Source organism: Fusarium pseudograminearum, chromosome 1 (assembly GCF_000303195.2).
Source record: "Fusarium pseudograminearum CS3096 chromosome 1, whole genome shotgun sequence".
In the NCBI taxonomy this organism is placed as follows: domain Eukaryota; kingdom Fungi; phylum Ascomycota; class Sordariomycetes; order Hypocreales; family Nectriaceae; genus Fusarium; species Fusarium pseudograminearum.
Genome location: NC_031951.1, coordinates 1433586 through 1455134, shown reverse-complemented (window position 1 = coordinate 1455134; position 21549 = coordinate 1433586). Strand labels below are relative to the sequence as shown.

Sequence of the window (21549 nt, the reverse complement as noted above, 5' to 3'; positions counted from 1 at the left end):
CAGCCACCTGCGATACGCAGGATATCTTTTTTTGTTGCTGTTTTTGTTGAGACAACAGCATGCAGCGGTATCAAACACTTGTCTAGGTAGGTAGGCAAGGTAGGGCAGTCTAAGGCGTTGTGAAGAGCATTTTGTAACTGTTTGATGTTTGAACCACTCGACCCTACTGATATACACCGAAGACTTGATATCGTTAGGTTGGACGTTAAATGTTAAGCTGAAACGAGTATGCAACTAAAACCTTATATTGGAATATGGTCACTTGCTGCAATGATTGCGACAATACTGTTTCTTCTTCGTATATCCGATAACTAGAACAAACCCGGAAGCCTTGAAGTCGACAATTGGAACAAGCAAGCAAGCAAGTTGTCCCACTCCGACGTATGGTATACTAAGCTGACTTAGATCATAGCCGAGATATCGACGACAACATTCCCATCTGAATCATGTTCCATCGGTATGGATTCCGCTAAGAGCACCTCAGTCGAGCCAGCCCACAAAGGCATCCTTAGAGACGAGACAGTCGCGCTCCGATGGATCTTTGGTTATTGCCGTAACGCTCAGCTAATCAATGGCATGAACTGGCCTGACATACCGCAGACATCTGTCCCACGTGGCTTTAATTCAGACGTCAAGAACCTGGGATTTCTCAGCATTGATGTTGATCATTTCAGAGTAGAAAATGGTGTAATCCAACAAGTCGAGGTTGGTGTATCTTACCTCAAAGCACAAGCTCTACAAGAACTACATGGTAAATCTACACAAGGTGATGATTTGGCATCCCATGTTATCAAATCCTACCATTTGGTGTTTGGCTCCAAAGTTGCATTCTCATGGAAAAATTATCACTTCCTATTCGGCAAGGCAAGGCCGATTAAGATAACGGACTTGGGAACGTTCCTAAACAGTTTCACCCGGAAGCCCTATGTTCTTGTTGTCCACGGGGGACGGCAAGAGCTTTCACTGCTTTCACTGCTGAACATAACGCTTGAACCCGTGTTTATTATCGACACCGTCAAAGCAGCTCAGTTTCCGCTGCAGTTGTGGTATAGAAACAGTCTCAAGGAGCTGCTGAAGGAGTTTGAGATTCCCTACTCGCACCTTCACATAGCTGGGAACGATGCACATCTCACACTTCGAGTGTTACTCATGATAGCTGTGAGAGACGCTGAGATTCACTTGGAAGGGAAGAATCTCCCCGACTGGATTCCGATCTTGAAAGCTGTTGCCCGGTCTCCATTACCCCCAAGACCTCCGACCAAGCGCGAGATAGCTGAAGCCGAAGCTGAACAGCATACAACGATCGAAGCAAAAGAAGTATAACCTTGGATAGGTAGTCTTTGCTTGACTCGCGAATGGACAAATCGGACGGGAAGTATTTGGTCGAGGCCACCATTTGTATCTAATCCAACCTTATGCCATCCTCAGGGTTCCAGAAAAAATGTCCGCTAAAAGCATAAGGAATGAAATTATTAGGACATCCTATGCCGCTTAGACTATACTCTTTAGGCTGTTTATTTCTGTACCTTAAGACTTGGGGGTCAATTTTTCTGCTACCGAGTAGGCTATGCCCCCAAACAGTGTCCACCTTTGCAGTCAAAAATAATAGTTCGAGATCTGGGTTCAATCCCCTAACAAGCAAGTTCCAGCCACCTGAGATACGTAGGATTCTCTTTTTGATGTTTTTGATATATTTCATTGTTTACTCGGTGGCTGTCAGAGGGCTGGTTTCAGCTAGGGTGTTAAGTATTGTCCATCTGTTTGTTTGCCCTTTCTACTCCAACAACAATCGAAAAGCCAAGAGCCACGAATGAAACTTGACCAATTGAATTAACAAACCTTGCCGTGCGCACAGGGACTATGCCGGTAGTGGGTAGATAGTTTGGTAGTTATGGAACGGGCCTATGTCAAGCTTGATTTTAGGTAGGCATGGGTTAGTGGTATTCTATCGTTCACCTCTGTGGTCAGTAGTAGACTCTAGTTTCACAGTCACTCACAAATTTTCAACAAAGAAATAGCCTCCTACAATTAAAAAATGGCGATCATTAACGTCTAGCTTGAATTAGTGCCATAAGCCAGTAGCTGGTGGCTAATAATAAGTGGCAAGCAGTGGCCATTCTCATCCTTTTTGGTTCGAGGTGAGTCAAGCTAAAATTCTGGAGCTTTCAGGTGTGTAGCACAGTACTTGATCACCCACTGGGATTGCACGGGCGGAACTTGTACCTGCCTTTCTTGGGATTCGCTGCTAGACCGGCAGAAAGGGTGTGGAGTTTAGAGTAATCCGTCCAATCAGTGTACAGACAATCACAACCATGGAGTGACTCTCTTGAGTCTGGCACCCCGAGGCCGGCGCAAATAGAAAGGAAGCGAAGGGAAGGAAGAGACAGCTAAAGACATTGTTTTGTTTCTGCCCTCATCGAGACCCTATCTTAATTCTTCTTCTTTTTATTTTCTATCTTTGCATTCATCCATTTGATACCCCCTTCTCCCTGTGCCTTCTTCACACACAGCTACGCAATTGAAACTCCTACAACTCCTCCAACCCCACCATCGTCATCACAATGTCTTCCTCTGTAAGTCGACCCCTCCAAGCTCTCTCGACCTTGATTCTGGACAGTGACTCACGATAATTCAAGTTCTTTATCCCAAACAAGAATGTTGGCAACCAAGCTGACTCTGAAGATTGGAGAAGTGAGTACATACTCTCTACACGTTAACTTGTACAACATATCTATCCAGCGCATGTACTAATTAATACTTTCTCAGTCCGTGGTTACAACCCTTTGACTCCCCCAGACCTGCTCCAACACGAAATCTCCCAATCTCCCGAGTCCAAAAAGACAGTCCTCGAAGGCCGCAACGAAACTGTCGCTATTGTCAATGGCACTGACAAAAAGAACCGATTGCTCGTCGTCATTGGCCCATGTTCCATCCACGACCCCGCGGCTGCCCTCGCCTACTGCGACCTTCTCTTGAAGGAGAAGGAGAAGCACAAGGATGAGCTTCTTATTGTTATGCGATCCTACCTCGAGAAGCCGCGCACAACTGTCGGCTGGAAGGGTTTGATCAACGACCCCGATATTGATGGCAGCTTCAAGATCAACAAGGGTCTGCGCATCTCTCGACAGCTCTTTGTTGACTTGACTGCCAAGGGCATGCCTATTGCCAGCGAAATGCTGGATACTATCTCACCCCAGTTCCTTGCTGATCTACTGTCAGTCGGTGCCATTGGCGCCCGTACAACTGAGAGCCAGCTCCACCGTGAACTTGCCAGTGGCCTGAGTTTCCCTGTGGGTTTCAAGAACGGCACTGATGGTTCTCTGGGCGTCGCTATTGATGCAATTGGTGCGGCCCAGCATCCTCACCATTTCCTCTCAGTCACCAAGCCTGGTGTTGTTGCCATTGTTGGTACCGAGGGCAACAACGACTGCTTCGTTATCCTCCGAGGTGGCACCAAGGGCACCAACTTCGATGCTGAGAGCATTGCTCTTGCTAAGGAGGCGCTTCAGAAGAAGGGCGTTCGACAGAGAGTTATGATTGACTGCAGTCACGGAAACTCTTCCAAGGACCACAAGAACCAGCCCAAGGTTGCTGCTGATATCGCTGGCCAGATCTCCAAGGGGGAGGATGGCATCATGGGAGTCATGATCGAGAGCAACATCAACGAGGGTAAGTTGCAGGAGTGTCTGCGATAGAATGAGCATCAACTAACATGCCAATAGGTAACCAAAAGGTTCCCGCCGAGGGCAAGTCCGGGCTTAAGTACGGCGTCAGCATCACTGATGCTTGTATTAGCTGGGAGGACACCATCTCTACGCTCGACACTCTTGCGCAGGCCGTAAAAGACCGCCGCAAGCTTGCCAACTCAAACGGTGCCTAATTTTGACGTATTCCCTCCGGAGAAACTATAATCTCTTCTGCACGTACAGAAACACAAAATTTGGTGAGATTGGGGATTCAAATTGTTGCAATACCTCGCACATTGGGTTCAAGGCCTGGAGTTTCAAGGATTGTTGATTAAGGGATAAATAAACACGCATCAAGTAAAAGATGTTTGACACAAGACATATGATGGGAAAAGCCTGTGATTGCCAATAGAATGTTGTAGATATTTTGTTTTTTTCTTATCTGACTCAGTAATTTCCCTATGCGACCAACGTACCTATATCGCATTGGTTCTGTCCGTCTTGGCAGCCCGAGCCTGTATGTACTGTGTATCACAGCCCTCACCTATGCGACAACGATAATTCAAACTTTGTTGTATATAAAAAAGACCTCTGAGTTTCAAGATATAGAAATATGTGACCAAGAAGTTAGCTACCGGACGGCATAAACTTACTTTCTAATTTTGCTTCTCACATGTGCTTTGACAACAAGCTTCCTGACACTCCAAGGATCGTGTCGCTCTTTTAGCACTGTGTTGCTAAGCTTCTTGTTGGCATTTTTCGAACAACGGGCAGTTCAGCATAGGTATTTACTTATCGCCAATCTGTTTTTCAGGGACATTCCCGAAATCCTTTATCCTTGTCATCAAGCAACTTGCCATTTCTCACCTCCGCAACTCGTGTTTCTCCTCAACATTTCAGAAACTTCCGCAATCGCCCTTCAACTTTAACGAAAGGAGACGCGCCTCGGCATCCATCACGCGAATATGGCACGCGATTCTTCACCACCCGAGTCACCACTCTCATCGACGTACGAGTCGGAGATAGACGAGGATGGTGGCCACGACTACGACGAGTCGACACTGCGACCCTCGAAGCGCCAGCGACTCGAAGCCGGATCAACGACATCATCTGCTGTAGTTCCCGATGCCGAACCAGAAGCCGTACCAGAGCCTGACCCTCTCGAGGGCATGTCCGACGTCTCGTCTGACACTTCAGGCGACATTCCCAGTTCTCCTATCAATGCGCGTCTCGATGAAGAGGATTTCCAAGAGCAAGTGACGAAATGCGACTGGGATGGTTGCCCAGCAGGCGACCAGGGCAACATGGACAAGTTGGTCGAGCACATTCACAACTCCCATATTGAGAACAGACAAAAGAAGTACACATGTGAATGGATGAGCTGTAGTAGAAAGGGTCTGCCTCATGCTAGTGGCTATGCCCTCAAGGCGCACATGCGCAGCCATACTAGGGAGAAGCCATTCTACTGTTATTTGCCTGGTATGTACATCCACAGCAAGCACTCGTATGCCGTTGTTAACTCGTAGCAGAGTGTGATCGGTCATTCACAAGATCAGACGCGCTGGCTAAGCACATGCGAACCGTCCACGAGACAGAAGCTCTCCGCCCATCGGACCCAGTTCCGAAGTCGATGCAATCCGGACCTCAGGGCAAGGGAGGCAAGATCAAGATCATAATGAAGACCAACCAGCACTCACAAGGCGGCCACGACGACACAGACGAAATGAACGGAGACGAAGCTAACGCCGAATTCTTTACACCCCTGACCGACGAAATCTTTACCCTCGATGAGCTCCAACTTCCTGTCGACAAGCTCTACCGAAAGTGCCACTGGGAGGCCAAGTGGGCAGAGGAGATTGGCGAGTCGCTTGCGAAAGAATGCAAGGAGTGGGAGAATATTTACTTTCAAGAGTGGCGCGAGAAGGAAGTGCTGGTACACCAAGCCATTAAGAGCGAAATCAACTGGCACGATCGACGACAGGCTATCCTTACGGGGGCTGTCGATGTACAAGTGCCTGGAGCCATCGAGAGTGTCGAGAGCGTCGAGGGAGAGAAGACTAATGGTGCTCAATATGAAGACCAAGACACAGCAACAAATGGGATAGCGGCGTCCGAGATCGAGGAGTAGATAGTTCTGATGGACTCTATATCCCCCCTCAATATACGCGGTCTGTGCCGTGGCTCGGTTTTGTAGACTATGAAAGAAACGGAAATGGAGTTGGGGGAGTTTAGTCTCGGGAATTGGGAATATTGCACACAGCAGACGGGTTTATTATAGATGCCCGAAACCAAAACGAAACTATGATTTAATAATAACTCAGCGATTCTTACAACAGATATCCAACAACGATTTCTTTACAGTGCCTTCTTCTTGGCCCGGTATGACTGCGAGTTGCTGAACGGGAATCCACTCGTGCTCTGGTCAAACTTGTGATACCGGCTTGTCATAGCCTTGTCACCAGCAAACAAAACGCAGTATATTCCAAAAGTCGCAAATATTGTGCTTCCTGCACAGCCAAGTAGGAAACCTGTCTCCCCGGTCCATGCGTAGCGTCCATAGCAGTAGAAGGCGCTCGATACGTGGTGCAGGGTGGATATAAGGACTGCGGCGGCGGCATAGGGAGAGGGCGGGCCATCGGGAGCTTCTGTCGCGATGTTAGCAACTTTGAGTGTACAATTTGGAGAGAGCAGTGCGTGCTTACCGTCTGAAGTAGTACCGAGAGGTAGAGCACCCGAAAGAACGACCACCATGAGGCCAAGCGCAAGAAGAGCTAGACCAAGAGATCGACCAAAGTAGGTCTCGAGCGCTAAACTGGTGTTAGTCGCGACAGTGAAGAACGATCGTGGGCGACTTACGGGAAGAAGGATCATTCTCAGATCGAAGAATAGATCCAATAAAGTTAGGCCAAATGACAAGAGGCAGACCCTGGGTTGCCAGCCAGGCAAAGTTTCCAAAGCTGTACGATGCGATGGCCTAAGATCAGTCAGTTGGTGAATTGAGAAGGTCTCAATAGGATACATACGCTCATTATGAAAGATATATGTAGAAAGAGTTGTGCTTGAGTCAATTGGAAGCTATACAGCGAGTTGAAGAATGAGTAGACAAAGCTACAGGAGGGCAGTGTATATTAGTAGCTATGGGAAGTTGAAGCTTTGGACCTTGTCCACGTCAAGACGTCTCAAAACAGATGGACTTATACGTCACCACCAATCCAAGCCAAGCTGAGTACGACGTATTGCATCCGGCCATTCCACCCAAACCCCCACTTCCGAACCGAGTGCAACTGACTGAGCCTGGGCTGACAGAATTGCCTTGCCACCTAAAAAAAAACTAACAAAGAGCCGCTTGCTTCTGGAACCCTTAACTAGGAGTGAGGGGCCGATCTCGCTGGGTATCCCGCAAATCATAACGACTTTATTGCCTATCTTTTATTTTAGCACGGTCTGATACGCCGTCTTCGCCGTGTCCGACGCTCCGAGGAGTTAGTTATACAAGGCCCAACCCGAACCGCATGTGAGCCATTCTAGGATTGAGATACTTTATTAGACACCATTACATTCTTATCTTTTTATCTGACATTGATGCCTTCTCGTTCATGATATAACAAGCACCGTTACGCTTTACTATTTGTCGCAAAACATTGCACAAGTTTATTTGTCAGCCAATAACGTCAATATTCTCCATTTGAAATTTCTAGAGGGGCAATTACTCAACTACGGCGCACTGCGACAACTACGAACCCTCCATACTCGATATCTTGTCCCTCGTCCTTGTCCCTCCAAAACTCCTCAACGAAGCAACCGGCGCCATGAGTGCCATTTTATCTGCCGACGACCTTAACGACTTTATCTCTCCCGGTGTCGCCTGTATCAAACCCATCGAAACTCTCCCCTCGGCCCCGCCCCCGCAATCGCAGTCCCTCGAGACCGAAGTTATACTTGACGGCCAACAGCCTACCGCAAACCCAAACGCGCCTGCACAGATTTCTCTCACGGATTGTCTAGCCTGCTCTGGCTGCGTCACATCCGCCGAGGCTGTCCTGGTCAGCCTTCAGAGCCATGCCGAAGTTCTCACAACACTCGACTCGGCTCCGGCTTTGAGGCTGGTGACCGACGACAGCGGCAAGTTCACAGTTGAAGGGTTAGAGGATGAGAATGCAAAGCTGTTTGTTGCCAGTGTGAGCCCTCAAACAAGAGCCAACTTGGCTGCAGCATGCGGCGCAGGTGTATCAGAGGCTCAAGTCGGACACATGCTTGATAACCTGTTCCGTGGACCTGAAGGTGTTGCCAGTGGAGGCAAATACAACAACGAATTCGCATGGGTTGTTGACACCAATACTGCGAGAGAAGCAACCCTCGTCCTAGGCGCAGACGAAGTCCACAACCCTTCACAATCCACACCTGCGACTCCAGCCAAACCGATCCTTGCATCATCCTGCCCGGGGTGGGTTTGTTACGCCGAGAAGACTCATCCTCACGTTTTACCACATATTTCAAAGGTCAAGTCGCCACAGGCTTTGATGGGCACATTGCTCAAGACGACATTGAGCCGGACATTGGGCATTGCACCTAGTCGCATTTGGCACCTGGCTATCATGCCCTGTTTTGACAAGAAACTTGAAGCCAGTCGAGAAGAGCTGACTGAGGATGTCTGGGCCGAAGGAGAAATTCGAGGTCGAGGTGTCCGCGACGTCGATTGTGTCATCACGAGCAAAGAGATTCTCATGCTCGCCGAGTCAAGAGGCATGAACTTCTTTAACGTTCCCAAAACGCCACTATCCAAGAGCAACCCATTCCCCGATCCCAAACTTCATGATTTTCTTTTCCCCCGACGACTGCCTGGAAATCCACCTCGCGAGGCCGGCACATCAGGTGGTTTGTTGTGGCATATCCTTAAAAGCCGAGCGGCACAGACCCCCGGAGCAGAAATTGTACATACCCGTGGTCGCAATGTCGATGTGGCAGAGTACTCTATCGTTGTGAATGGCGAACCAGTCTTTCGTGCCGCTCGGTACTATGGCTTCAGAAACATCCAAAACCTCGTTCGAAGATTAAAGCCTGCCAAGCCATCTCGAATGCCTGGCGGCAAGCCGTTTGGAAGTGCTCGAAAGCCGGCAGGTAAGGCAGGCTCCCTTGAATATAGCTATGTTGAAGTTATGGCCTGCCCCGGAGGCTGCACCAACGGCGGCGGTCAAATTAAAGTCGATGACCCTGTTGTCATGGAGCGAAAGAATTACTCTGGCAACCCAGGTCCCCAGGAGCAGAAGAGCTGGCTTGCCGAAGTCGACGAGGCATACTTCTCCGGAGAGGAAGCAGGCGCCTCCGAAGCTATTGTTAATGGGTCTGTAGGAGCTGTTGGTGGTATTTCTCATTCGTACATACATGATACCCTGGCGCATTGGGCGGAAATCACAGATATTGGACTAGATAGACTTGCATTCACAACGTATCGCGAGGTTATTAGCGACGTTGGAAAGGAGGCAACCACAGATGAAACAGTGGTACAACTGGCTGGAAAGATAGGAGGCGGATGGTAAAGCTTGTCGATAGAAATAATCAACTGCCCTTACCACCTCGTTGAGCAAAGCCGAAACCTCCTCGGCCACTTCCATCCGGCCCCTTGGGTGCTCGGACTGGTGCCTGCGGCTGCGTTTGCTGTTGCCCGTCGCGGGGAGTTGTGCTTCGTCCAGGCGACGAAAATTCCGGCTGCCGCCTTTGTGATACTGGCTCAGGCTTCGGCGAGTGGTTCGGGTCGAACAACTCGCGGCCCGAGCCCGACATGTTTTGCATTCTACGCGGAGTATCAAAGCCACGATTGTCAGGTTGGCGGGCATCGAACTGACGGGTCTCGTTGTTTCTGTAACCACCTCGCCCTCGGCCGCGACCGCGGCCAGTGTAACCATCAGCTTTCGGCGGGGTAACTGTGCCAGGTGAAGAGGCTCCTGAAGACGGGTTCGATTCTCCAAAGATCTTGGCTCTGGCTTCTTCGTATCGGCGTTGCTTCTCCTCCCTGTCACGCTTTTGTTTCGCTCGGATTTCCTCTGGAGTCAATGGAACCTCCTTCTTCGGTTCGTTGTCATCATCTAGTGAGAGTCCGGACATGCCTGCAGCGCCATCGCGCTTAGCGATGACGGGCTTCCGGCTGAGCACCTTAACCTGGGGTTTAAATGGGGTTGTGAGAGAGACACCTGAGGTGCCAGCTTCATAATAGTTAAAAGTTGGCGGAGCATCGCTGTTATAGAGAAATCACCAACATTAGCGAAACACCCGGATAGGTTGCTGAAGTAAGAGGGCTTACGCAGACTCCCAAAGCTTGCGATTCTGCTCAGCATGCTGTGCTAAACGTTCTGCCTTGGACATAGGTGCTCGGGGAGAGGGCTGTTCGGGTTCCTTGGTCATTTTGTCTGCTTGAGTTTCCCAATCATCCTCCCAGGCGTCAGGGACTGATGTCGAGTTCTTGCCCATGATGAATATCTTTTTATCTGGTGATGGTAGTTCAGGCTGTATGTCAACGTCGTCGTCTTCGTCGTGGGAAAAGGTGCTTGACAGTATTGTTGGATATCGTGAAGTCGGGCATGGGGCGAGGTCAAGTCAACTGTTGGAGGTTTGGTACTACCTTTGGTTGAAAGAGAAAAAGGAACAGGGCAAGAAGGCTCAGGGTGGTGGTGTTGGTGGGTTTTTGGCTGGGCCCTCGGGAGCTAAGGCTTTCATTGAATTGAGAGATGGAAAGCTGAGTTGGCTAAGAATGGAAACTCACGACGTAAGGGTTGGTACTTGCCAGAGGTGCATTTCTGATAGGATTGCCGGCGCTGTGAATGCTTAGAGAAGTAAATAAACTCATTATGAGCGTATAGACTAGTCTAGACTGCAGAACAAGTATCTATAGAGCATATATCCTCTGGACAGTACTTGTTCAGCCCTTCAGCACTTCTAGTCAATGTCTCTATTCAGAGCTTGAAATTCATGGAATATTGCGGGGTGGCTTGTCATTCTGGTGGGGCAGCCACGCTGGACTGTGGACTAGAATCCGGATCCAAGCCACTGTCTAATTCAAGCATTCAGCATCCAATGCCTACTACGTAAGTTCCAATGCCGGCAAACAAAACAAGTTCTTGTCTTGTAACCATCTTTCCAAATTTCATTTCACCACGATAATACTTGGGTATATTCTCATCATTGACCTGAACAAAACAGCTCGTTCTTTTATTTACAAGCTGTATTACGCTCCTTCAAATTCAATGGCTGGTGGACTACGTTCTTCGTCTACACAACAACACGAAATGACCGAACGCACTGCCAACACATATGTAAAAAGAGCCGCGGACGAGGGAGAGACTGTTCGCTCAAAACTAACTGACCAGAATGTCAGCATTTGTATGTTCTTTCCATTGAACCTTCCCCTGGTGTGTCCGTTGCTGACAAGAGCTTAAGTGAACTATCCAGACCCGCTCAAGCCTCGAACTCAACTCAATAGATGCCCCCAAGGAGTCACCTCCGATATGGAAGCAATGTGGCTGCAGATGATGAAAGAATCGGAGAAGCGAGCCTGAGTTCTGATGAAGAATATGGAATAGGAACACTGGATGAAGGCTCGAGAGTGGCGAACCGTACGACTGGTTGAGACACAGAGAAACCGGCCGTCTTCGTACTGGGAAACACTTTATGTACACCGGTTTAACCTTTAATGATAATAAAGCCCTTTGACATTCGCGACCCAGGTGAATAGAGGTTGATGTGAAGTTGATCAGCTTACTGCTATATACCGTGCTTTAGAAGGCCCTGTTGCTATTGGAGCAACTTAGTTATCCTGTCGAAGGGCTACAGTATCAAGTTAGATCTTCCATCTTCCAAGTCATGTATCCATGTTCAAGGCCAGTTGCCAAACACCAGCAAATACCCCTTACTTAGATCCGTGTCCTTTTTAGCAAACGAGACAACAAACCCCCTTTGCAGGTTCCGTTACACCGATTTCTAAGCCCTGTATAGCTTTGATGCCATGGGTACATCAGCTACACAGATCATGATCAGGTTCCTGTCTCCGTCTGGCAGTATGTTGGTCGCACAAACAGACGCGGCTCCAGATGCTTTGCACCAGTTCAGTACTCCGACGTCCCTATGAGAACTCTCACGTACGCCTTTATACGCCTTGCACACATCGAGGGCGTCTCAGCCTTGATATAATAAGCTGACAAGATAGAAAAGCTCAGCCATGAGACGCCATGCATTTCAGCGATCGGGCACAGGTATGTTTCTTTGCTGACCCCTGGCATGTTTCACCAGACCACCCAACATCAAATGTTACTGTATCGCTATACTGCCGCGGCTAGTAAGTTGATGTATCCAATTTTGGGTATCACAATCGGGGTATTGCCCAATTGGGTAACCAGCTGCTACACAGCAACCACATGGGAAGGTTGCAGCAGAGGCTGAAAGTCGATCATTCATCGCACTAGGACCAGGCTTGTGATGCGTGGTCTACATGTTCAGTGGCCTATTAGAAGTGCGTAAAGCATTCATCATATAATAGTCAGATAGAGACGAGCATGTGAAGGTAGCAGTGCAGGGTGTCGGCCAGATCAGTAGATAGACATGACAGATCAGTATTATGCGGACATGCCGACGGTGACTGTTGATCTCGTCACCGTAACTGAAGTATGCAGACCGCTCAGATTGACCTCGCGACTAAAAGCATCGTCACTATTGTCGCGAAATGGAGTGGATCGGGTTGCCGAAGCTGTCTATGCAAGTCCGGGCTAGGTACAGCATGGCCAAGACTTAGTACTGTATTCAGATGACTCGAGCGTACTCTGTAGTGTTGGACACAAACACAAAGTATCCTTGTCGTAGATAGTGGCAATGCGCATGGTGCAGTCGCTTACTTTGCTCCGGCCACAGGGATAACGAGAATGCGTAACCTTCTATACACAACGACGGTACAAGCGAATACAAAGGCTGGCAGCGAACCCGTATCCGTATTGACGGCTCACCATGATGCGGAGTAATACTACTGGACTCTAAGGGTCTTTGAGCTGCTGGCCAATAGTCGGTGTCGAGTTTGATGCGGCGAGGCTGGTAAGATGAGTAAGTAACAGAGAACCAGAAGGAACAATGTTTGTGGCAACAGCTTAGAGTTGATGGGTGTTAGCAAAAGGACAGTCCTGCATGCCATAAGACGGCTGGAAGCATATGGCAGTCGCCCTGAACCGAGAGAAACCATAAGCTTATGCGTGAAAAGAGAATTCTTGGTACGTTGCGGATGAAAGGCAGTCGACAGCCTATCATGAGATAGACATTCATTCATACGTATCGTATTTCGCTGATCAGCTGGTGTTGTAAAATCCTGTTGTCGAAGCAATTGCTGTGGCAGGGTTGAGACAAATTCGCTTATACTTTCTGAGTTGAAAAGTAATCTGGACAATCCTATCCTGTTGCGGGAGCCTTGTGATCAGTGATCAGGGTTAGATGGTCATACCCTTTAACTCATAGATACCTGTTTCAAGAGAATCTCGATAATGGATATCAAGATCTTGTTTAACGCCTGGTTGGGCACTAACTAAACGCCAGGCCAGCTAAAGAAGGTACCTATTTTTACAGCATCAGCTCCATAAAGAGCCGAGATAGGCGACGGCTAGTTGGGCAAAGAGGTGGCTAAGTAGGCAATACCATCACTAATCTAATTCTATCCGATCCAGCACGAATGTGTGTACATTTGTCGGTCAAGATGGCTTAGTTATTATGCAATTACCTTGGAATAAACATTCAATTTGTCATGCAATATAAATGTAATCAAGAGAGAAATCCGGTTGAAACTGTAACCCCGCCAAAGTGAAAACCTCCCCACCGTTAGTTGAAAATCAGTTCGTTTCAGAGATGGGAATCGCAATTGTTGATTACAAAAGGATCGACTCTCCACTGTCCAAGTCCTCACTTGAATCAAGCGAAAAGGTATACGCACTGTGGAGTGTTTGTTGTAATTGTGTTGTAATCTGAATCTGCCTGCCAGTGGATACGCACGTCTCATGCGTCGGTTCCGAATAAGTAGTTCAGATACGTACATCCAAATCATGATTCAGTTTAAACCCAAAAACCGACTGGCATTTCTGTTTCCCATCTTGCAAAAACCAGGAAAAAGGACACCGCTGTTTTGTAAGCAACCAAGACAACATAAAAACAAAACAAAACCAATTGCACGGTGTACCGTCTGTCCTCTGAGCTGTTCGTCTCTGTTGGGACTTGGGAGTCAATATGGCAGGGTTACTGCAAACAACTCATAATGAATTCGCATCCAGCACCGGTGATGTCATGGACATTTCTCAACGCATCCACTCTCAACTCGTCTAAGCCTATCTCATCTCGTGGAAACGCATCCGTACGGTATCTTCAAACCCGTTATCACTTTATCAAGAGGCGGGCGGGGTCATTCTTCTGCAAGGTAGGTAGTAATTAGAGGGGCCTGCTGGGTCAAGTCACAGTCTTAAACTTGACTTGACTTGACTTGGGCGGATGGCGCCGAGCCAGCTTCAACGCCATCACTGAAAAGCCCCAACTCTAGCTCATTAAGTAGGTAGTTGTATGTTGTTTATAAACCCGAATACCGAGAACCTCGACATCTTCAAACTCTCAGTCTACGGCGAGGTCGTCGTACCTGCAACACGACAGGCTAACGTAAGTCTTTATAAAAACGATATGCGCAGCAATTCCTAATCCCATAGTGGGAAGTGATGTAAGCATGCACTGCGGTCAAGTTGAATATCCCTGAAAAGCTGAGGTGAGGAGGTATCTAATCTGATGAATTATTCGATGAACCTCTCCCAGCATGTATCAACAACTGAAGCTCGTTCCTTCCTTACCAATGACTCAACTGCCTACACACCTCTGATTTGTTCTTAATAATTCTCCTGAGCTTCAATTCATCTCGATAAAATATGAACTGCCAGGCAACTGTCTCACAAAAAAAAGCTTGGAAATCAATCAGCTGTATCTTGTTCAAAGTTTACGTTTACATTACCTACCTCTAATTTTCACTTCTGGACGTACCTAAATAGGCGCACTGTACATAAAGGAAACACACCCCCAGGGCCAGGCCATAGTTAGTCTACCGCCCACGCACGCCCACCTCAACTCACCTTGACCTTGCCCCAAAAAGACGTCTACTCTAATTATCATCTCCATCCCGTCACTTCTTCTGACCCGCGCCATCTCAAATCTTTTCCCCTCTCTTTCAACAATAAACCATCATCCTTTCCTCCCCTTCCGTCCTGTTCTTCTTCGCTTGGTTATCGACCCTTATCGCCCATTCGTCCCGTCCTTGAAACGAACAACGATCCCTGGGCCAGCGACGCCCAATCGACGACCTTACACGATTCATCTCACGCAATATACCCGCTTCTTCGCCCCTCTCTTCCTCCGCCCCGACAATTCGGCCCTGTTTTTAAGCCGCGGTAGCTTTAATAAAGCTCCTCGCAATCGCCATGACAGGCACTGAGACTTCAAATGCGGGAGGAGGTTTTGATCTGTTACGAAGAGCAACTCAAGCAATGATGTCTAGGTTAGTGGATGCTTTCTCTCTGTCTTGTTGAAGCTTTTGCGTTGAATTTTGGTGCTATTTCTCTCTTTTTTCGTCCCTTGTTTTGGTGTATTTCAAATTCGACACTTCCACGGATCCCAGCAGTGAGTGTCCAGCGCAATGGTTAGGTGCGCTGCACTGCACTGCTGGAATTGGATGCCCCTCACCAAGGACAAGCGGCGGTGGTGGCGATAGGACGATTGCAGTACCCGGACTTCCAGCACCTCAACTTCAGCGAAACCAAGTCAAAGTCCTCTTCCGGCTAGAGCTGTTTAGTCACCGCCTACTGAAGGAACCCACCTCACCTCACATGAAAATGGAACCGCCTCCGGCGCCTCTACAGGTGCTTAGACAAGCCTGTATTCCACTTTTAGGCGCTGTTGGGCTCTATCCAGTGGACGGCTGCCCTGTAACTGCAGGTCAGGACGATGAGGTGTCGACGCCTTGGCATCAAGACAGCATGTATTCCCCATAGCTGGGCGAGCCTTTGCTTTGGGATCGCTGGCAGAACCCGGCAAATATGGAAAACATGAGATTCGATCCTTGCATTATCAGCACCAGAGAACAAGACGTATCTGTTACAAGACAAGCAGCCCAGATACCAATCAAGGCGATGCCGTCCTCTCGACTTCGCCGTCGCAATGGAACCGAGTAATCGGCCGCCGTCGTCTCGAATTCATCTTCGGGGGACCCTAGATCCTCCTGCAGGGCCTGTAACAGCACGAACAGGCCAACGAGCAAACCGGCAGTCAATCATGGCATTACATTCACCTTTCCCACATGCAAGAGACAGCTCGTCCTTTGTGTTGTTGCAAGCTCAGGCCTGACTCGTCCTGACTGTGATTGGGCACAAGCAACGGCTGCCCAGCTTCAGAGTCAGTCCCTGCGTGCTGGGCCCCGCTATCAGCTACAGTTTTCCACGTTTTGTTCCTTGCCTAGGCCAAAAAAACTCAGGCAAAAGTTCTGGTAACTCGCAAGAAAAAGCCTTTTTGAACAAGCCTACCCCGGCCACCGAGCCAGCGAGTTTTTTTTTTACTCCCGGCAGTAGGGGAATTGATCTCGTCATCGTCTTCTTTTTCCTTTACTTGCAAGTTTCGAGCCTCCACTTGGTCCCTTGACGCTTCGTCTTACACGACCGCTCTCGGCAAAGACTGGCTCTCATCCCAATCTATACTGCGTATTACTCGCTCACTGGTGCTGGTCCTGGCGTTTCGTTCGCATCCACACTTTCGCGAACACACCACTGGCTGCTCTGTACCTTGAGCTCCAAAGGACATCTCGCCATTCCGTTTTTTTCTCGTCATAGTCGCATCGCCAGAGTCCACCTCGACCGCCATTGCTTGTTGTCCTGGGTGGTCCCTTTTCGGCCTTTGCCCTGTTTACCCTCTAGTTGACGCGCTTGGCAGCCGTCATGAACTAGTGTTCCCACTTTGTTTTTCTCCCCCCCCGCGCAGTTGCTTCGGTATAGAAGGATTTATTCACTCACTGGAAATCTCTTACAAAAATGAATGGGGTTATTAACCAAAACGTCAGGTCTGTGGCAGACGAGGATAATGTCGATCACATCGGTGTTGATACTCCTCGATCTGGTGTAGCTACTCCTCAACCCGATCTACAGGACAAACGCTTGCCCAGTATCATGAGTTACTTTGGCCAGGTTCGTAATAACCCTTCTGCGCCTTCGTCAGATCCCAATTCGTCTGAGAGCGATACCGCTCTAGACGGGATTCTAGTTCAACCCGCTCCACCTACCGGCCTGCAGTTGCAGGTACACCCAGAGGGCTCTACTCGCGGCTGTGACTCTTCGGCTTCTGATCGTTCGCCTCTTCAACATGAGAGCCTTGATCGCATGCCGAGTACCACGCAGCGGGATGAGCATAACCTTTCAAACCCCTACCCAACCCCACCCACATCTCAGCCCTCGTCTTCGGGGGGTTCTATCTCCCAAGACATGATTTCTGCCGACTCAGGGGCCCATGGCAGGGCTGCTGTCGAGCCTAAGTCTCTTACACAGCAGGCACAATCCAAGAAACCCACAGCCTCGCCTTTCATCACCACCCACTTTCAAACTTCCAATGACCCATCACTACCTGAACTTGACTCCTCCAAAATCGCAGCACATACCGAAGACTCCATCCAGCCCTCGCACCCCGAACCTGGTGCTGCAGATTCAGACACTTCTGAAGTTGCTGCCCCCGGCAAGTGGAATATTCTTAATGGACTCAAGGAGCTAACTCGTATGACGTTCAAGAGCGGCAACTCGACTCCTACTCGAGCAATGTCGGCTGCACGACCTTCGGCCTCTGAGAGAGCCCCCTCCTCCGGGAGAACCAGCCATGATAGCGCTGAAGTCAGCGGCACCCATACTCCCAGGAGCTCTGGCGGTGCCCAGGCACCCGCTGCCAAGGGTAAACTAACAATCAAGATCAATGAAGCCCGAGGACTCAGGAAGAGTCGGGACCCTTATGTTGTTGTTGTTTTCCAACGTAGTGAGCTCATCTCGGGCGGCCCCCACTCCCTTGACGAGGAAGACAACCTCAGCATCGACCCACCCCCCGCTCATGGCGGCATCGCCATTCAACGATCAGGAAGTGACTCAGGTCGACCCTTGGCCATTCCCATGAGAAGCAGACAGAGCAGCAACACCAGCATCCATGACCACGGCGGCTCAGTTCGCAACCGGCCTGGGCCGTTATCCTTCACCAACCCAAAGTGGGATGCGGAAGCAGAGTTGTACGTTACCTCATGCTGGTTTATTTGTATGAGATTCATCACTGACACCAAAACAGCGACGTTGTAGACTATGATATGCTCGTTGATGTCTCAGTATATGATCATGGGGCATCGGGAGATGAGTTTCTCGGTCATGTCGACTTCCGGGCCAGCAAGGATCCTGGCACTACTGTTGAGGGTTGGTTCCAGCTTCAGGGTCATGCCGACACTATGGCTGAGAAGGCGCCGACCGGCGAAATCTTCCTCGAAGCCATTTACCACAGGGCCGAGAAGAAGCAATTCGGTCCACAGGATTTCGATATTCTCAAGCTTATTGGCAAGGGTACTTTTGGTCAGGTGTACCAAGTGCGAAAGAAGGATACTCAACGCATCTATGCCATGAAGGTTCTGCAGAAGAAGGTTATCGTACAGAAGAAGGAGGTCGCGCACACCGTGGGCGAGCGAAACATTCTGGTCCGTACAGCCATGTCCGACTCACCTTTCATCGTCGGTCTCAAATTCTCTTTCCAAACACCATCCGAACTTTACCTGGTCACCGACTACATGTCCGGAGGTGAACTTTTCTGGCATTTGCAGAAGGAGGGTCGGTTCGACGAGAAGCGAGCCAAGTTCTACATCGCCGAGTTGATTTTGGCCATTCAGCACCTTCACAACAACGATATTGTGTATCGAGATCTGAAGCCCGAGAACATCCTTCTGGACGCAAATGGTCACATCGCCTTGTGCGACTTTGGTCTCTCCAAGGCCAACCTTACGAAGAACGACACAACCAATACGTTCTGTGGAACTACCGAATATCTTGCACCCGAAGTTTTGCTGGATGAATCCGGCTACACCAAGATGGTGGACTTCTGGTCGCTCGGTGTCTTGGTTTTCGAGATGTGTTGCGGTTGGAGCCCATTCTATGCCGAGGATACACAGCAAATGTATAAGAATATTGCATTCGGAAAGGTGAGGTTCCCACGAGACACCCTCTCTCAGGAAGGAAGGAATTTCGTCAAGGGACTCCTTAACCGAAACCCCAAGCACAGATTGGGTGCGACTGATGATGCTGAGGAGTTGAAGAGACACCCCTTCTTTGGTGACGTGGACTGGACATTACTCACCAAGAAGCTCATCACTCCTCCCTTCAAGCCCAAATTGAAGTCCGAGACAGATGTCTCATATTTCGACCCCGAGTTCACGACTGCTTTGGATCAGAACGGCTCTCTAAACGAGCGTGCCGCTGCTTTGGCGCGGGGTTACGCCGCTTCAACGCCTCTATCTCCATCTGTCCAAGCCAACTTTCAAGGCTTCACATTTGTCGATGAGAGCGCACTTGAAGACCACATGCGAGACCGAGCAGGACTTGTTGACGAAGACATGGATGATGGAAATGGTCATGGCCGCCGGCACCGCGATAACGACGACTGGGATAATCTGGACGACATTGACCTCAGGAAGGCAAACCGGATGAGTGGGATCGTGAAGACTGGGCACGACGAGCACATGGTGGGAGGTTCTCATTTTGACGTATAATGCGGCAGATTGGTTCTTGCACGTTTTATTAAAGTCAAACTCGGCGTTTCAATCATGCTGGAGGTGCATCTATCTCTACATGTCTTAACAAAAAAGTAATATTTTCGCGAAACCCAAAGCTTGCCCCCTCCCCTAGTTTTGCATGTGGGCTATGGATGTCTAATTGTGGAATTATATGCATCAAGGTTGGCTGGTATTGCATTGCATTGGTCGTCGTGTTGCACAGGACTGATGGCGTTTATGGTTGTGTAAAATGACAGAAAGTGGGGAGGAGAGAGAAGGAGAAGAAAGGAGGGAACGAAGTCGTTTTTTGGACGATTCTTCTTTGAATGTCTTTCCCGCTAGTTTGATTCCCAGCAATAACAGGACGAGCCATATGCAGTAATGAAATGAGAATGCCACAAGACAAGATACACGTACTTGATCGTCATTTGTCCCAGAATGGAACTATGTTGTTCTCTCTTGAGTCTATTCTGAGCTTATCCGTGTTGGATATAGTAGCCTATCGTTGGCTTCGTATACAGCCTTCCGTCCCTCCTTGTGGTTTGTCAATGACGTTGGTTGCCACCTGACGTCGATAAGCTCGAGTTGGTGTAATGTAGCAGAGTTCGAGGCATTGGACAGATGACAGGTGTCATTGACTTGAGTGAAGTGACGCTTGAGGCTCTACTGCATGTCATTTAGGTCACAAAGCCTAAACAACGTTGGCCATGATGATCATGATGATCATGATGATCAGTCGATGAAAGGTCTGCTTGTGATATACGATGCACGATCCCAAGTATACTGGAACTGCTGGCGGGACTACAGTACACTTTAGGACCAAAGAATTCCTGGATCGATATTCGCGATCTTGCAGTATATCAAATCAAAAAGTGGACAGATGTGGATAGTAGTTAATAGTAAAAGTTTGCTTGAGCTTCATTTAACGTTGGCATTTCGCAATTAGTTCCTACAGGCAACCGAAGGCTGTATTTTAGGAAAAATGTACACAGGATTCTCGTCCACAATCCACTTGCTTCAGCTCCTTCCTGGTCGCTTCCGGCTCTTCATCCCCGGGCTGAATTTTGGTGTCAGCCCTCCCTCTTTTTGCTATCCCTGAGTAACGGCAGCTGGGCGGTGAGAAATGAGACACCCCCGAAAAATTGCTGCGGTACGGATAGTTTTATGAGCCACCCTCATATGGTAACGGAGAAAATAAACCGCTTAGTGGTGAGGCTCCTCATCCTCCTCAGCCTCGAGCCAGTCAGCAACCTTGGGGGCGCCGGCAGACTGGGCAGAGGTGTCCTGACCCTCGATCTCAACGGCCATGCTCTCGTACTCCTTCAGGTTGCCGGCGAGGTCGGTCTCCTCGGGGGAAGTAGGGGTCTTGGGGACGCTGAAAGTCTGGACGTTGCCCTCGGCATCGGACTCCTTGACGACGGGGACCTTGTAGGCCTTGAGCTCCTTAAGGTAAAGCTCCTGAACAAAGTCGGCTATAAGAAGTATGATGTCAGCAATTGAACATTGGACAGATCAGGTCACATTTTGATAAATCGGATTATATGCCGAAGTTTGGCGAGAGTGTCGGAAGAGCGAGGATTCGGTTATTTGAGTTTCATATGGGATGCCGCATCAGAACGATCGATACTGACGACGTCGGAGCTTAGGTGGAGCGCAGGTTCGGCTATTTGACAGATCCGACCGGAAGAAATGGACTTTGACAATCGAAGAGGCCGAATCGCGACGTCGGAGGAGGTTTTCTCAAAGTGTGGACAGCAATAATAGCAAGATCTTACCTTTCCTGGAGACAGTAGGAGCAATGAAGCCCCTCACCTGGACGGTATTGGGTCTGGCGACACGAGAAACAGCCGCAACGGCGGAGCGAGCGCGCTACAAATTTATCAGTCCTGCGTGTCTATAAAGAATATTGATAAAATCGGTTCAGATCTTACCGTAGCCCTTGAGAGTTGGATGAGCATTTTGAATGGCTGGTAGAGGCTCAATTGGGGTGACTCCGGGGAGATGGAGATGGGCGGATTGAGGGTTTTGGGGGAAAATTCGTGA

At 49.1% G+C, this 21549-nt stretch overlaps 10 protein-coding genes across 10 annotated transcripts, besides 1 other annotated feature; 7 read left to right on the top strand and 3 right to left on the bottom strand.

Annotated features, from left to right (window-relative positions):
* Positions 1–459: 459 nt before the first annotated feature.
* Positions 460–1323, top strand: FPSE_02004 (uncharacterized protein; the record flags this gene model as incomplete). The annotated part of the gene is made up of 1 exon (XM_009255123.1): positions 460–1323. The coding sequence occupies one exon, from the start codon at positions 460–462 to the stop codon at positions 1321–1323; it is 864 nt and encodes a 287-aa protein (XP_009253398.1).
* A 1238-nt stretch (positions 1324–2561) lies between these two features.
* On the top strand, positions 2562–3880 carry FPSE_02005 (uncharacterized protein; the record flags this gene model as incomplete). Its single annotated transcript, XM_009255124.1, has 4 exons — positions 2562–2573; positions 2637–2691; positions 2767–3669; positions 3723–3880. The coding sequence occupies 4 exons, from the start codon at positions 2562–2564 to the stop codon at positions 3878–3880; spliced, it is 1128 nt and encodes a 375-aa protein (XP_009253399.1).
* A 771-nt stretch (positions 3881–4651) lies between these two features.
* On the top strand, positions 4652–5814 carry FPSE_02006 (uncharacterized protein; the record flags this gene model as incomplete). Its single annotated transcript, XM_009255125.1, has 2 exons — positions 4652–5165; positions 5216–5814. The coding sequence occupies 2 exons, from the start codon at positions 4652–4654 to the stop codon at positions 5812–5814; spliced, it is 1113 nt and encodes a 370-aa protein (XP_009253400.1).
* Positions 5815–6041: 227 nt separating this feature from the next.
* Positions 6042–6715, bottom strand: FPSE_02007 (uncharacterized protein; the record flags this gene model as incomplete). The annotated part of the gene is made up of 4 exons (XM_009255126.1): positions 6042–6331; positions 6389–6493; positions 6543–6660; positions 6710–6715. 4 exons carry the CDS (start codon positions 6713–6715, stop codon positions 6042–6044), a joined length of 519 nt encoding a protein of 172 aa, XP_009253401.1.
* Positions 6716–7495: 780 nt separating this feature from the next.
* FPSE_02008 (uncharacterized protein) lies at positions 7496–9223 on the top strand (the record flags this gene model as incomplete). The annotated part of the gene is made up of 1 exon (XM_009255127.1): positions 7496–9223. The coding sequence occupies one exon, from the start codon at positions 7496–7498 to the stop codon at positions 9221–9223; it is 1728 nt and encodes a 575-aa protein (XP_009253402.1).
* Positions 9224–9242: 19 nt separating this feature from the next.
* Positions 9243–10151, bottom strand: FPSE_02009 (uncharacterized protein; the record flags this gene model as incomplete). The annotated part of the gene is made up of 2 exons (XM_009255128.1): positions 9243–9918; positions 9985–10151. 2 exons carry the CDS (start codon positions 10149–10151, stop codon positions 9243–9245), a joined length of 843 nt encoding a protein of 280 aa, XP_009253403.1.
* Position 10152: 1 nt separating this feature from the next.
* On the top strand, positions 10153–11236 carry FPSE_02010 (uncharacterized protein; the record flags this gene model as incomplete). The annotated part of the gene is made up of 4 exons (XM_009255129.1): positions 10153–10446; positions 10742–10765; positions 10901–11060; positions 11130–11236. 4 exons carry the CDS (start codon positions 10153–10155, stop codon positions 11234–11236), a joined length of 585 nt encoding a protein of 194 aa, XP_009253404.1.
* Positions 11237–13959: 2723 nt separating this feature from the next.
* FPSE_02011 (uncharacterized protein) lies at positions 13960–14565 on the top strand (the record flags this gene model as incomplete). Its single annotated transcript, XM_009255130.1, has 5 exons — positions 13960–14118; positions 14251–14256; positions 14286–14351; positions 14399–14409; positions 14502–14565. 5 exons carry the CDS (start codon positions 13960–13962, stop codon positions 14563–14565), a joined length of 306 nt encoding a protein of 101 aa, XP_009253405.1.
* Positions 14165–14184: a microsatellite.
* Positions 14566–16756: 2191 nt separating the features above from the next.
* FPSE_02012 (uncharacterized protein) lies at positions 16757–19503 on the top strand (the record flags this gene model as incomplete). The annotated part of the gene is made up of 2 exons (XM_009255131.1): positions 16757–17985; positions 18042–19503. The coding sequence occupies 2 exons, from the start codon at positions 16757–16759 to the stop codon at positions 19501–19503; spliced, it is 2691 nt and encodes an 896-aa protein (XP_009253406.1).
* A 1206-nt stretch (positions 19504–20709) lies between these two features.
* FPSE_02013 (uncharacterized protein) lies at positions 20710–21464 on the bottom strand (the record flags this gene model as incomplete). The annotated part of the gene is made up of 3 exons (XM_009255132.1): positions 20710–20978; positions 21282–21375; positions 21438–21464. The coding sequence occupies 3 exons, from the start codon at positions 21462–21464 to the stop codon at positions 20710–20712; spliced, it is 390 nt and encodes a 129-aa protein (XP_009253407.1).
* Between the last annotated feature and the right edge of the window lie 85 nt (positions 21465–21549).